This window comes from Corvus cornix, chromosome 2 (genome assembly GCF_000738735.6).
Source record: "Corvus cornix cornix isolate S_Up_H32 chromosome 2, ASM73873v5, whole genome shotgun sequence".
Lineage (NCBI taxonomy): Eukaryota > Metazoa > Chordata > Aves > Passeriformes > Corvidae > Corvus > Corvus cornix.
The window spans coordinates 138,436,093-138,449,605 of record NC_046333.1 but is presented as its reverse complement, the minus strand read 5'-3'; the positions used below and the strand labels follow the sequence as shown (position 1 = coordinate 138,449,605).

General features: G+C 33.5%; 1 protein-coding gene across 3 annotated transcripts in view; it reads left to right on the top strand.

Annotated features, from left to right (window-relative positions):
• Positions 1-13,513, top strand: part of CSMD3 (CUB and Sushi multiple domains 3) — a 613,513-nt gene that overhangs the window by 140,538 nt on the left and 459,462 nt on the right. For all 3 annotated transcript variants that reach the window (XM_010404839.4, XM_010404843.4, XM_010404841.4), the window contains exon 4: positions 12,985-13,179. In XM_010404839.4, coding sequence (XP_010403141.2) covers positions 12,985-13,179 — 195 coding nt within the window. The remainder of the gene's footprint in view (positions 1-12,984; positions 13,180-13,513) is intronic.

Below are 13,513 nucleotides of genomic sequence, written 5' to 3'. Positions count from 1 at the left end.
TCTGGACACTGCTGATACTTGGAATTTGAGTTTTGGCTATGAACCAAAGGACTGCAAGGCTGAAACCAGCACTGATTTTTGAAGAGCGAGAATATGTGATGATGCAGCCAAACTCTTGAGGTGTTCTGGGGATTGTTTTCCTTTTATACCACCACGACCAGACTGATCTCAGCAAAGACTGAAGCAGAAAGCAGTGCAGAGAAAAGGATGTTCTTTTCCAAGAAAAGATATTATACTAGTTTGGCTTTGCATAGCCCAAATTACACTTGACCCATCTATTTTCAGGAACAAACTGTGTCTGAAACATTTTCTCTTATCTTTAATATTTAAATAAGTTTCTAAATACAATCCATGTAAACATATACATAGAATTATAGTAAATAATAATAATAAAAAGTTTTATTTCTTTATTCAGTCACAATAATTTTCATCAATAAGTAAGTCCTTATTCATGCAGAGCTTGATATCTAATCACATATTTAAGCTTTTGTTCAAACACAACTGAATAACTTAAAAGTTTTAATAGCTAAGTATTCCCATAAATTGTAATTTTGGTGAAAAACTACTTATATCAGCAATGTAGCAATGCAATGAAACAGCTGCTAAGGAAAGTTTGTAACTCCTGATTTTGTTAAATCACTTTATTACCAAATATATTTTATGTCACAAAAGCAAAAAAAAAAAGAAAAAAAAATTAAACAAATAAGAATTTTTATTCTCTGCTCTCAATCTAATTTTTGATGTTACAGAACTAATCTACCAGAGTTACTAGTGAAGCTTTCTCAACTTTATTTAAAAAATGCTCTTTAAAACTGTGAATGAGGGACGATCACAGTATAAATTTGACATACTAATCTACAATTTATCTCCAGTTTGTAGACCTGATTAATTTAGATATTGTTACCTTTTTAAAACAGTGCTGCTGTCTACAACAGGAGTCAACTCTACCATAATGGTAGACTTTATACTTAAATCCTCCTGTAAATATAACATAGGAAGCAGAAATACACATACTTATTGCAGTTGAGATTATATATTTTTGCTTATGTCTCAGCATATTCCCAGTATCTTTTTGCAAAAGTTCCTGATGTAAGAGAAGGCAGAGCGCTACATTAAAGAAGTGAGAGACTTAAAATGGGATAAACTACTGGGAAAAAAAAAGAGACACAAAAGTATGATCAAAAGTTCCAGTTTATATAAATATATAGATCTATTATAGTAAGAGTTAATCACTCAATTGTCTTCATATAACCTATACGTAGAGGGAAGAAAATATGTTATAATGAAGCCTTGTTTGATCTTCTTTGAAATAAGGTGGATACTCCAGAAATCTCACCAAAACTGGAGTCCTGTCTATGTAGCGTCATACGTCTTTTAGTAAATATTTGATTAATTGATAAAGAATAAAATTCTTTCAGGATTTCCAGATACTCTCCCCAGATATCACAAACATCCGGAAAGTCTGCCAAACTTATTACAGCAGAATGTTGGGCCTAGCATTCAGGGTGCTGAGACACAAATAAGAATTCTGAGCATCTGTAAACTTCCTTGTTCTTGACTCAGTCCTTTTTTTTTTTTTTTTTTTTTTTTTTTTTTTTTAGTTGTCCTTATAGCCTTCTGTTTACATTTGGCCAAGACATTAATTCATAAAACATCTGATAACCAAGTCAATGTTAATTGCAAAAGTGCTTCAATTATTACAGATTTGTCTGATGAAAACAGACTTTTTCCCTGAATGAAAAGACATCTTTCTAAACTTGTTGAGAAAAAAAATTAAAAATGGATAATTCTCCTCATTTTTCTTGTTAACCTTTATTTTGCAGGGGAAAGAGGCGGAAAAACCTGAAATGTTCATTAGTTTGGTAGTGTCTGTCCAACAAAAATGGAAAAAATTAACCTGATAATAGGGGTATTTGTCTGTTAACTGACACTTGCAGCTTTTTTTGTCCTTATACATTAATGTAGAACTCTATATCACATGATTGAGAGTGTCAGATATAGACCAGAGGATAGATCTCTGCGTATTGCCTACAATTTCACACTGTGTTAACAGCCTACTTGTATAACATATATTTCTTTGACGCTGTTTAGCTCTTCTAACACACCAACCTGTCACTCTTTGAAGAAGTTTTGCAAAGATCTCTACAAGATATATGATCTTTCAGTGAGTTAGCACCACAACGAACACTTCATAAGCTCTGTCAAACAGTGATTTGTGCGGTACTGCAGCAGGCTTTTCCTAGAACATTTTTCTTTTTCTCAATAAAAGCACAGAATATTGAAAGTATTTAAAAGTAAAAGCTGACAGGGCGTTGTTCAAGTCATTTTTCAATACAGAAATACCAGTAAGTTCAGAGACATGACTGTCACAGCTGTTTCAGTATTAACCTGCCATGTAGAGACAGCCAGAGAAACGGTGGCCTACACAGACGTTTAATGTGAAGTTAAAGCAAATCTTGAGTTATTTTAATGATAATCCTTTATCTCCTTTAAAACTATGACCACTTCAACTCATTCCAATAACAAATTAGTCAAGAGAGGAATGACCCACAGAAGGTAACATGAAGGGATAGGAATAAAAGCAGTTGTTATTCTGGCTGCCAATATGAAGTCTGACTATGTTAATTCTAGCTTATATTAGTTACAAAAGGACACTTCGAAGAAAGAAAGTTTATATGTTTACGTCACATGAATTACTTGGCAGCTGCTCTCCTTCGTTACAGCTATAAGATATGATTAAATGCCTTTTACTGCTTATGTCTCAAACCAGATATTTTAAAGCAGGAAAAGCAAAGCAAGTTGTTTGATCTCTGATCCTACAAGACTCAGACTAGAAACAACAAATAACACTTTCTGATATTAAAATGTCTGGGGAGAAAAAATGATCCCCATGATAGCCTGTAGCCCAGAATCATCAGAGTACTGAATCATTCACACTGATATGTTATTTTCTTTCTCATTATTAGAAAGAGAAAGAAGTGTTAATTAACCACTTTTCTTCGAGCTCCACAAAGAATAGCTTATATAAAGCAGTGCCCGCTATGCCAAGTGATACTTGCTTACGGAAGAATGTTGGTACATCAATCAGTTTGAAAGTTCTTTCTTTCTTCAGCCATTTGAAATAATTTCTGCATAACAAAATCATATTTCATCAAACAATACACTGCTTTCATTCTCCCATGCTTCAGAATTCTGAAAATGTTTTTCCAAATGTGCCAGGGAACTTGGGAACTTGCCTCCAGCATAAGGCAAAGCACACAAATTTTGAGACTTGAGAGATGTTCTCTAAGAACTGCAGAAGCCCATGCAACGAAGGTGATAATAGAATGCTGAACACCAACACGAGGAAGAAATTCTTCACTGTGAGGGTGGTGAGGCACTGGAATAGGTTACCCTACCCAGAGAAGTTATGGATGACCCAACCCTGACAGAGTTCAGGGCCAGTTGCATGGGGTTTTGAGCAACCTGGTCTACTGGAAGGTGTCCCTCCCCATGTTAGTGAACTCGATGATCTTTAAGGTCCAGCCAAACCATTCTATGATTCTATGATTTTGTGCCTGCTTGAGACAAATTTGGAGGAGATTCTAATGTTAACTCTTGCAATAGGAAAATGATAGCATAATGCTGAAATAAAATAGCAATTGCAGTTGATTGCTTCTCAAGTGAAGGACATCTGGATACTCATACTAAAAGTGAAAAGGAAATTTGGAATAGGTAGGAAAAGCAGATTTAAATTTTTTGTGTTTGCAGTAGAATGTACCTTTTCTCCCATGGGGAAAGATGACTATTTTGGAAGGTACGATATTGTGGGTGCACATCTCAGTACTGATTCATAAAACAAAATTTTTGTGGAATATAAGATATTCAAAGGTTTTGTGCTTGGTCTTGATGAGTGGCCTGTGGCAGATGTTTATTCACATTTCTATCCATTAATTTGATCATACCCTCTTTCTTGGTTAATGAATCATCATGTAAGTAATTTGGACAAGATCAGTAATGTTCTATTATTTCACCTTATGAAATGGAGTCAATAAGGCATAATGCATTTTGGCACTGTGAAATTATCAGGGTTAGTACCATTAAAAGCAGAATAATGCATATATCCTTCATCTACTATTTTTAAATGTTCTCACATCTGGACATTTTTAATGAAAATTTCATATTATACCTGAGATGAACATTAACCAGAGAGACCTTTTCTAGTAAATAGGACTTCATTAGGTAGCCATCTGCTTCAGACCTTGAATATATGATTGTGTTTAGAAAAAAGACTCTGAGTATAGCACTTCATTATCCAAGGTATGCATTTTTGATGTATTTCAGAGTTGTATCATAAAAATTTAGAAAAATGGGCAAAATAAAGGAGCTTTACTACTGTTAGTTGTGCACTTTTAACCATAAATTTTCTCTTGCTTAATGTATCAACAGTGTTTTCAGCTATATTCTGAACACATGATCTTTGACTATAGTTTGATGTAAGCAAAAGGGATTACACTTCCATCCTAATCTAAAGTGGAGAATTCATTTCAGTATTTTGATAAAAATATTTTGGATCACCATAAGACCTATTTTAGAATGAAACATTTTTAGCTCATAGTTTTTCTGCATTACCACAAATTTACATTCTTCAGAGTATGAATAAATATTAATGACAGATATGCAATGTAATAAAACATGGCTAACTGAATAAACTGTAGGGCAGCCATATATAGTATGAAAGATATGCTGTGCACCATGAAGTATTCACAAAAATACTTTAAATGGAAACTTGGAGTAAGGGTTTTAAATTTCAGTTGATGTTCTGAGACCTTGAGACATAAAAGGATAAAGAGTCTGAGTCTTCTAAAAAGATGATTTATTGTAAAAATAAGAACACTCAGAAAATTCATCCAGTAGTGTCTCAACAAAGGCACAGCCCAACCACCATGTATCCTACCTACTGAGGTGTATTCTCAACCCACCAGTCAAGATGCACTATGGAATATAAAAAAAGACCTCTGAAGAGTTGGGTAATGTCCTCATGACATCCCAGAAAGCTGATTATGACCCTTTGCCATCAAATACGATAAGGGCATTAATTCTATTAAGAAATGGTGTGCTGCAAAAACAACTGTGATAGAGATTTTGGAGAGAACAATGATTTTATCTTCTAAAGGAAAATTATAAACCATAGAACTTTCTAAACAAAAACTAAATTACAGAGCTAAGGCCATCTTTCTTTTCTCAAAATGGCTAAACCAGAAGCATTTAGAACATAAGCACAGGAATATAGATCTAACTCTGTTAACATGTCTCCTGTAACCACTGCTTTTACATGTTTTTCATACCAGCAGTAATAATGGTGGAAGCCAGATTGAAATTTCACTGTAAGAGACAGTATGGCCTTTGAGTAAAAGAAGCATGTAATCAATGAAGTGATCCAATTGCCCCAAACATTTGGACTTCTAATAGGGCACTACAGTGTCCCCTAATATTAATTCTACACATAAACATATATACAGCAAGAGATGCATACCAAGTATATGGAATAGATATGAAAATTTGAAATATTCTTACCTCTGAGATGCATACAGGAGGAAATGCTTGTTACTCTGCCAGGTCATACAATAGCTCTGAATGTTTCAGGTGCCACCTAGTGCCCAGTTCTCATGTGTCAAAATCCCTTTCAGGAGAAAACTGGGGGTTTTTGTGCCCTTTTATGCCACTGTCCAATGACATAACCATGACATCCCATATCCACATTTTATGCTTTGAATTGCAATTTTAAACTCTGAGTGATCCACAGTAGCAGAAATAACTTTCTTTCTTTTTTTTTTTTTTTTTTTAAACAAGTTACAAACTTCAACATACAATAAGTTCTGCCTTTGTGTTAGGACACAACTTGTCAAGAAGGCCTATAGCAGGGAAACCTTGGCTAATAAGTCAGACATGAACCACGACTGATTAGCCATGTCACTGTATCCTCAGACTACACGCTGGTCAGTTCAGAAGACCTTTGCCAACAGGAAGCTGGAAGTGAAGTTACATTCTTTTTAAGGCTAGCCAGCCTCTAATTTATAATAATTTAAAACAGATCTTCCAGATTATCCTTTGTAACAGCTGAAGAGTCAATTCATTAAATAGCAATGCTTATCAGTGCTCACTGAAACTTCTCTTATATTTCTTATTTTTTCCTTTAGAAGTCCCAGTACTTTTACATTAAATGTGCTATTTTATTCTGTTCTCTAGTTTCAGAATTTCTATTATCTTCATATAAAAACTATGCATCTTCCTAGTATTTTTGTTACACCTTGGAACATAGATGTAACAAAAAATATAACCCTAATTTCAGTAGGAAACTAGATATGATAGTACATAAAATATATAAAATTAATGACTTTTATTTGACATATGTATCTATTTATGTGGAAATGCAGTCTATATAATACCACACAACTTGTTTGTGCTATGACATCCTCCTTCAGTGACAAAATTGATTTTTTCTAAATTCAGTTTGCTTTTTACATATTCGGTTACTGTAAATTCTCCAGGTAAGAACAGCCAGTAACAATGCAACATTTATATTACCTAGCATAAGGTAAAATCAGGTGAGGCATTGAGGCTAAAGTGGAATGAAAATATAGTGCAATGATATAGCTGTTGCCATAATATTTCAGAAATTGAAACTTAAATTATTTTATAAAACTCTAAAAGACATAGTAAGAAGTACATATTTCACAAGGATTATCAATGCAATATAAATTTTAGGATTATTTTTTACTTTAGATTGTCCTGGGCTCTGAAATAATCTTTTTTTTTTGGTAGTTACAACAGCCTCTTCCCAGATGCCTCCAGAATACAGCCATATTAAAAAACTACTTGGAAAACACTACAGTCTAAAAGGAACAATCCCATTGTGACACATACATAGGCATATCTACACAGCCTTTGCATCGCAGGCAGGGTGCATGTATCTGGACTTCATCCACCTGAGAAGCTGAACAACTATCACATGTGGAAGATATAGTATCTCAGGCTTCAAGTTACACTGATTTGATGGAATAGTTTGATAACAGTGTGGATGCAGCAATCTTTGTGGTACTTGCAGCTCTACACTCAGGCCAAAACTTCATGTAATTTCCAATGGTCTTCCTCAGTCCATGCACTACGTGCATTTACCTTCTGACCATACTCGGGATTTAATTCGTACCCTAAGAAGCTGAGCAGGAATTTACTGCAGCTAAAGCTCTATTCAAGTGGAATTTGGTAAATGCAAGTAAGTGTGGCTGGTGCTGTTAACTACAGCTTTACTAACTCTTTGGTACTTGCCTGCTTGTCACTCCCTTCAGGGAGCACTTTAGAAGTGTATCTGATAGGGAAATGTCAGATTTAACTATACCTACTGAAGCATGTAGTCATCATTCTGCTTGTTTCACTTGGTTCCAGGTTATGCTGTACTGTGGTTAAATTAGTGACTGCCATTATTTTTTTGCATGGTCCTTCAGCTCTCTAGTCCTGTTCTGCATTTGCAGCTGATTTAAACAGATATTCTGAACAGTGTATTGCATGTGAAGGGAATACATTGCAAACCCTGGACCATTTATTGCATTACATTTGTCATGCTCACTGTATTTATGTTACTACAGTATTGTAATTATCCCTTGTTCTTTTCACATATCCTTGAGATTTTTTTTCTGTACTTCTTGCTGTTCCCTTGCTTGTAGAAGAATTATGTTAAGGCAGTTCTAAATTAATGCTGAAAGAAGTTTGCTCATTTAAAAATAGCATATGACTTTATGCTATAAATAGAAACATTCTTGTCTTACTGGCAAGGAAGACAAATCCAGTGATTGTTTCAATGTATTTTGAAACAAAATCAAATTCAGTATAAAAATCTACATATAAAGTTCCCTAAAGACAGGGTCCTCTGTCATTTTTTGACATGAAAATAATTTCAAAAGGAAGAAAAAAGCAAAATTATGTCATTCATTAAAAAATAGGTAAGAAACTGCAATATAATTAGCTGTATTATCTTTAGTGAATGGTAGAGATCCCTAGTGAGGTTACTATTGCAGATATATTTACCAAGAAAGAGCAACTAGAATAGGAAAGGAAAATCATTCTTTTCCTTTGGGGAAACAATACCCCAAACATCTCACACTTTCTCTTGCTTGCCTATTTATAGTTAGACACAAGAATATGACAGTTTCTTTTGACTGATCTACAGAAAAATGCAGAAATTAAAAGAAAAACTTCAGAAAAGTTTAGATTGTTAGACAAACAGTTTCTGTCACTATTGTCGACAAAAGTGAATTTCAGAATAGTGATTCTTCATTCTGCACTTGCATCTTAAGGTGACAGATTTGATGGAATCAAGGCATGACCATTTTTGTTGTTGAGCTTCTAGAAAGGAAAGACCTGGATTTTGGGGGAGGGAATTTTTTTAAATTCAGTAAGTGTTTTAATAGATCTGTGCTGTTTGCGATAGATTTTTCAAAGCATTCATATATAATGTGTCTTTACTCTCTGAATCCTACATTTTTGTGCAGTTAAATTGACAGTTCAATACTAAGTTTTCCATTTTTTTCCTTCACTGCACTCATATTGACTTCTCCAAATTTTTCTTGTGGTTTCTCTGTAATCTCAAGTGCAACATCCATGTATATGTATATTTCAATATGTGTGTAGAAAGACAACAGTATTCCTAGACTCATCAGTTAATTCTTCTAGTTCCTACTAGATTTAAATCTAGACCATGCTTACTTACATATTCAGAGCACTGTGAATGAGGACAGAATAGAAAGTAAGCAAAATATAAGTTTTGAGAAAAAAGACAAAATATTATAAGTTGGAAGGTATGTATCTAAGTTACCTTTTTAGTTTATAAAACCTTTGGAAAACTATGGGCAATAAAATAAACTATTACAAGATTCAATATAATTTCATTTTGGACAATGGAATTTCAGGCTACTTCTTATTTTTACAAAGACATCACCTGTCCTAGTATTTGGGACCTTTAGAATGTATAGCTCTCCCTATAGCCACACACATACTACGTGCAGCACTTCTGAAATCAGCCTTGAACCTTCAATATGAAAGCATTCTTGCTTGTCAGTAAGTAAGAGGACATATGTGCAGCTTTTCCAAGGGATATCCATGTACAGACATATTCTAATATTTCCAGTACATCAAGTCCTGTTCCAAATGACAACTGGAGTGGTCCCCAGAATAACATATTCCCTGGGCCGTGTTCATGTTTTTATGGCAGAGGAATTACTGTTTGGAGTAGTAGACACAAGTGAACAAGCAGTCTAGGACTGGTACCATGCAGTAATAGGGGGATATATCCAAACTGGGAGTGTAGGGATACCAAGAGTATTTAATTTCAAAAGTACTACATGGAACAAGGATTATGTATTGGGATATTACGCAGGTCTTTCAATAAGTGAGTACTCATGAAGATGTACGTATTGACAGCGCTTCTCATTTTATTTTGGGAAAAATGGGAGCATAATGATTTGCAATAGCTGCAAACAAAAACCATGAAAATATATTGATCAACCCTTTAAAAAAGAAAAAATTATTTATGTTCCAAAATTTATAATAAAATACTGTGTGAAGGACATTAGTATTCATAACTAAGCTTAATGGAATGCAACACTATGACAAATGCCTTTATTACTGGAATGTGTGGATATTTAGGCATCAAATTATAAATTTCATGTTTAAACATTTTAGGGAGGATAGTGCTACTCTTGATTTCATAAATATAACAGAAAAAAAATTTCCTGACTTAAAATCTGAATAAAAAGCAAGTACATTTGAAATTTCCATATCTGGTTCTGCTTTGTTTCTCAAGTGAATGCTGACAAAGGGGGTCTAAATTTCTGCTAGCCTTGTTTTTTGAAAAAAATATCAGAAATAAATTATATTTAATGTTGTTTAATTTGAATATCTTATTAATTAGTATCTATAAGTGGCTGAATTTCTGCTAATTAAAGTCTTTAAAGGAGTGTGTCCACTCCCAGATACATTTTACTCACAGCTTTTTAACAGAATTTCCATTGACATTAATAAGAATTAATTCAATAAAAACTTATTGAACAGCACAAATTTTAAGCATCACGATTTACCATTATGTAAAAAAAAAGAGGACAAATATGTTCATACATACCTTGTTTACAAAATTAAATCTAGGACAAAGAAAATTCCTGTTTGGAGAAAGATTGAAACAATTGGGACAGCTTGCTTTGAAAAGGAGATGAGAAATAGTACACAAAAATTTTAAAAAAGTGGGAAGGTGAAAAAAATTCAATTATGCTTATTTTCAGAGTACCTGAACAAGGAGAAGTTCAACCAAACTACAAGACAGCAAATCTAAAAGGAAACTTTTCCACCCTTCATATCGTTAGTGATTATCAGAATGTCACTGAAGTCAAGAATCTATGCAGAGCTGAATAAAAATTACAATCTAGTTTGGCAATTCCTGTGTTCTCTGACAGATGACAATCTTAGGGTGACAATCTGTAGCTTTAAATGTCAGGGAGTTGGTAGTACGGTGTCACATTCAGTTTGAAAATAGATACTACCTATCAAAGAAGACAAATGCAGTTACTTGGTGAATTATCTCCCTCTCGTCTCCCAATAAGGCACTTGTATATGTTGAAAATGAAAATACTCATAGAATAAATTAATACACTTAAAAGTGTACAATTTATTTTTTCTACTTTCTTGTCTAGAATCAGGAACAAAATGTCTTGAAGGGTTAGAAGTAGTAGCATACTCCCAGGCCATTTTCATAAAGTTAAAAAGTTAATGAAAAATGCCAAGCATTCCTTTTAGATGAGTCATATAGTATTGAAACTGGAAAATTGGTTTTATTTTAGATGGAGGGTGATTTTTAATTAGTGCTTTAAAATATAATATAATTTCGCAAGAATAAATTGCCTTCTGTGGGTAATTCTTGGTGAGACAGCAGTAAAAGTAAAGGAAGCAATTTTAGGCAGTAACAGTTAAAGGCATTGCTAATCTTTATATTTTTTATTTCAAAGGACAGGGAATCTTTCTGTGACCTTTTTACAAAGCCCTAAGAGATACAGGCTTCTGAAAGACTTCATCTTCTTGGAAAAGTCAAAAATGAAAACACTGTGTACAGGCAGAGTTTTCTTGTTAATATAATATGATTCATATGATAACCAAAATCCACAGGATGATATTCTTACCTTCATTTTGACATACTGTGATGATAAATAACAAATTGAATAGCACTAAAAACTGTTAGAGGATTTAAAATAAATTCTTTTGCACAAATAGGCAGGACTAGCTGCAGCATTGCCTTCTTTGTAGACCTTGCAAGCAGATTTGACGGCAGGGGATTGTTTCAGCACAGAACACTTCAATAAAGCAATGGTAAGAATATCAATTCTTTAGGTGAACCTTGAAGTGACCAAGATGAGATAGGCTACTGTCTTTTGTTTTGTGTCATTGTGCAAGGTAATGAAAGTCAAATCCAAACCCACAGTTTATTATGTAACAGAAAACAGGAAATAGCAGCAATGACATCAGCAACAAATATACATATTTAACATTTCACATCAAAACATGATTGGTATATCAGGTCTTGCAAATGAGCTCATTGTTAGCATATATCTTATATATAGTGTATGTATATGTATGGACATATAGAGAATACATTTATTATTATAGTGGATTCTGCTTTTTAATAACTGTTACATAGCTTTGTTTCATGGCTGATATCAGAAATCTAGTAGTATATCCTAGTTCTTGGTAGTTCTGGGCATTGAAGTTTGAGAATGTAATGAATGCTGTAAGACATACTGATTGTTTTAATAAGCATTTATATTTTTTTTCTTTAATTGAAACCCACTATAACAGCTTAGTTATTTAAATATGTTGTGCACACACTCATGAGCACATCAGGGATACTGAAGAATGATTTAGCCAAATGGAATTCAGGAAAAGAAATTAAAACAATACATACGTACCCCTCTCTTCTTCCATCATTTTCCTTACTTTTTATTTCAGGGGAATTTGGTATGAATCCAAATACAGGTTTATCTGATTTGCCTCTTCCCTGTTAGCATTAAGCTGATAATTGGTACAAGTTTTGAAGAGCTCAGAACGAGATTATGAAACATCTTTTGTTCACACTTGCATAAAATCTATGTTTTAATGTACGTTAACTGAAGGACTTTGGTAGTAAATGACTGAAAATATTGTAATCAAGTTATTTATGATGCTGAAACACCAGTCAAAAGAGTACACAGTTGAGGTGTGAGTACCAGCTACTAAAACTGAACTCTAATTAATGACCTCAGAGATCAGACTAAGAGTGGCCATGAGTCATTTTGGATTCTCAGTGGTTTAAAGCCCTGTATTATAGTAGAAGTTACCAGACCTTTGGTATTTCACATGATTAAATTCACTAATCCTTTGCTCAGAAATACGTTACCCACAGTATCTCATCTGTTTTCCTCATTATCTAAAATCTATTAAATCATTAAACAGCTTCCTGATCATGCTCAGGCTTATGCTTGTTAAAATTTTCTCTTGTCTTGATTAATTTTACTTTTTCTTACAAATTTTGTTCAATTTGAATCTGATGTTCTTTCATGTGTGTATTACAATTTTGTTTATTGTTTTGCATTGGTGTAACTTGAAAGTCAGAAATATATCAAGTTGCTTGGTTTCCTGTTTGTAGGTAATGAATCCTTTTCTATCAATTTAACAAAAAATTTACATGAATATATAGACAGCTGTAGCTTAAGAAAAACCTCATGCTCATTACATTTGGATATGTGGGTACTTAAGCAGATATTAAATACACTAAGTCAGCAATGGATTTTCAGCGTTAAGAGTTGTAGAATACCCATGAAACCACACTATCTGTCCAAAGATGCCTTAATTTATGTGTTCTTTTTTTTAAGAAAAATGAAATATTTATCTATAAAAACATTTTAAATCATAAATATGTATCTTTTCCAGAATTACAGAGTAGCTCCTGTGGCAATCCAGGAGTTCCACCAAAGGGTATTTTGTATGGTACAAGATTTGATGTTGGTGACAAAATCCGATACAGCTGTGTAACTGGATATATTTTGGATGGACACCCACAGCTTACTTGCATAGCCAACTCTGTCAATACAGCATCGTGGGACTTCCCTGTTCCTATCTGTAGAGGTAAGAGAAATCCTACAGTAATGTTCTGGAATATATACATTAGTACTAACCATTTTTAATCTCTGGATTAATAATTACATTTTAAACTATGATTAAAGAACCCCACTTTTGAATATTTTGATCTCTTGTTCACATATATGATGTATCTCAGCATTTATACCTACTAATTTACGGTCAATATTCTACTAAAATTCTAGTTATCATTTATTTTAAATATATGTTATGTAATAAGAACTAGAAACCTAGTAAAAAGTAGAAGATAAATGTCTGTGTACAACATACTTGCAACTATGGGAATGTAGATTTGGCATCTGTTAGTACTTCCTAAGGACTG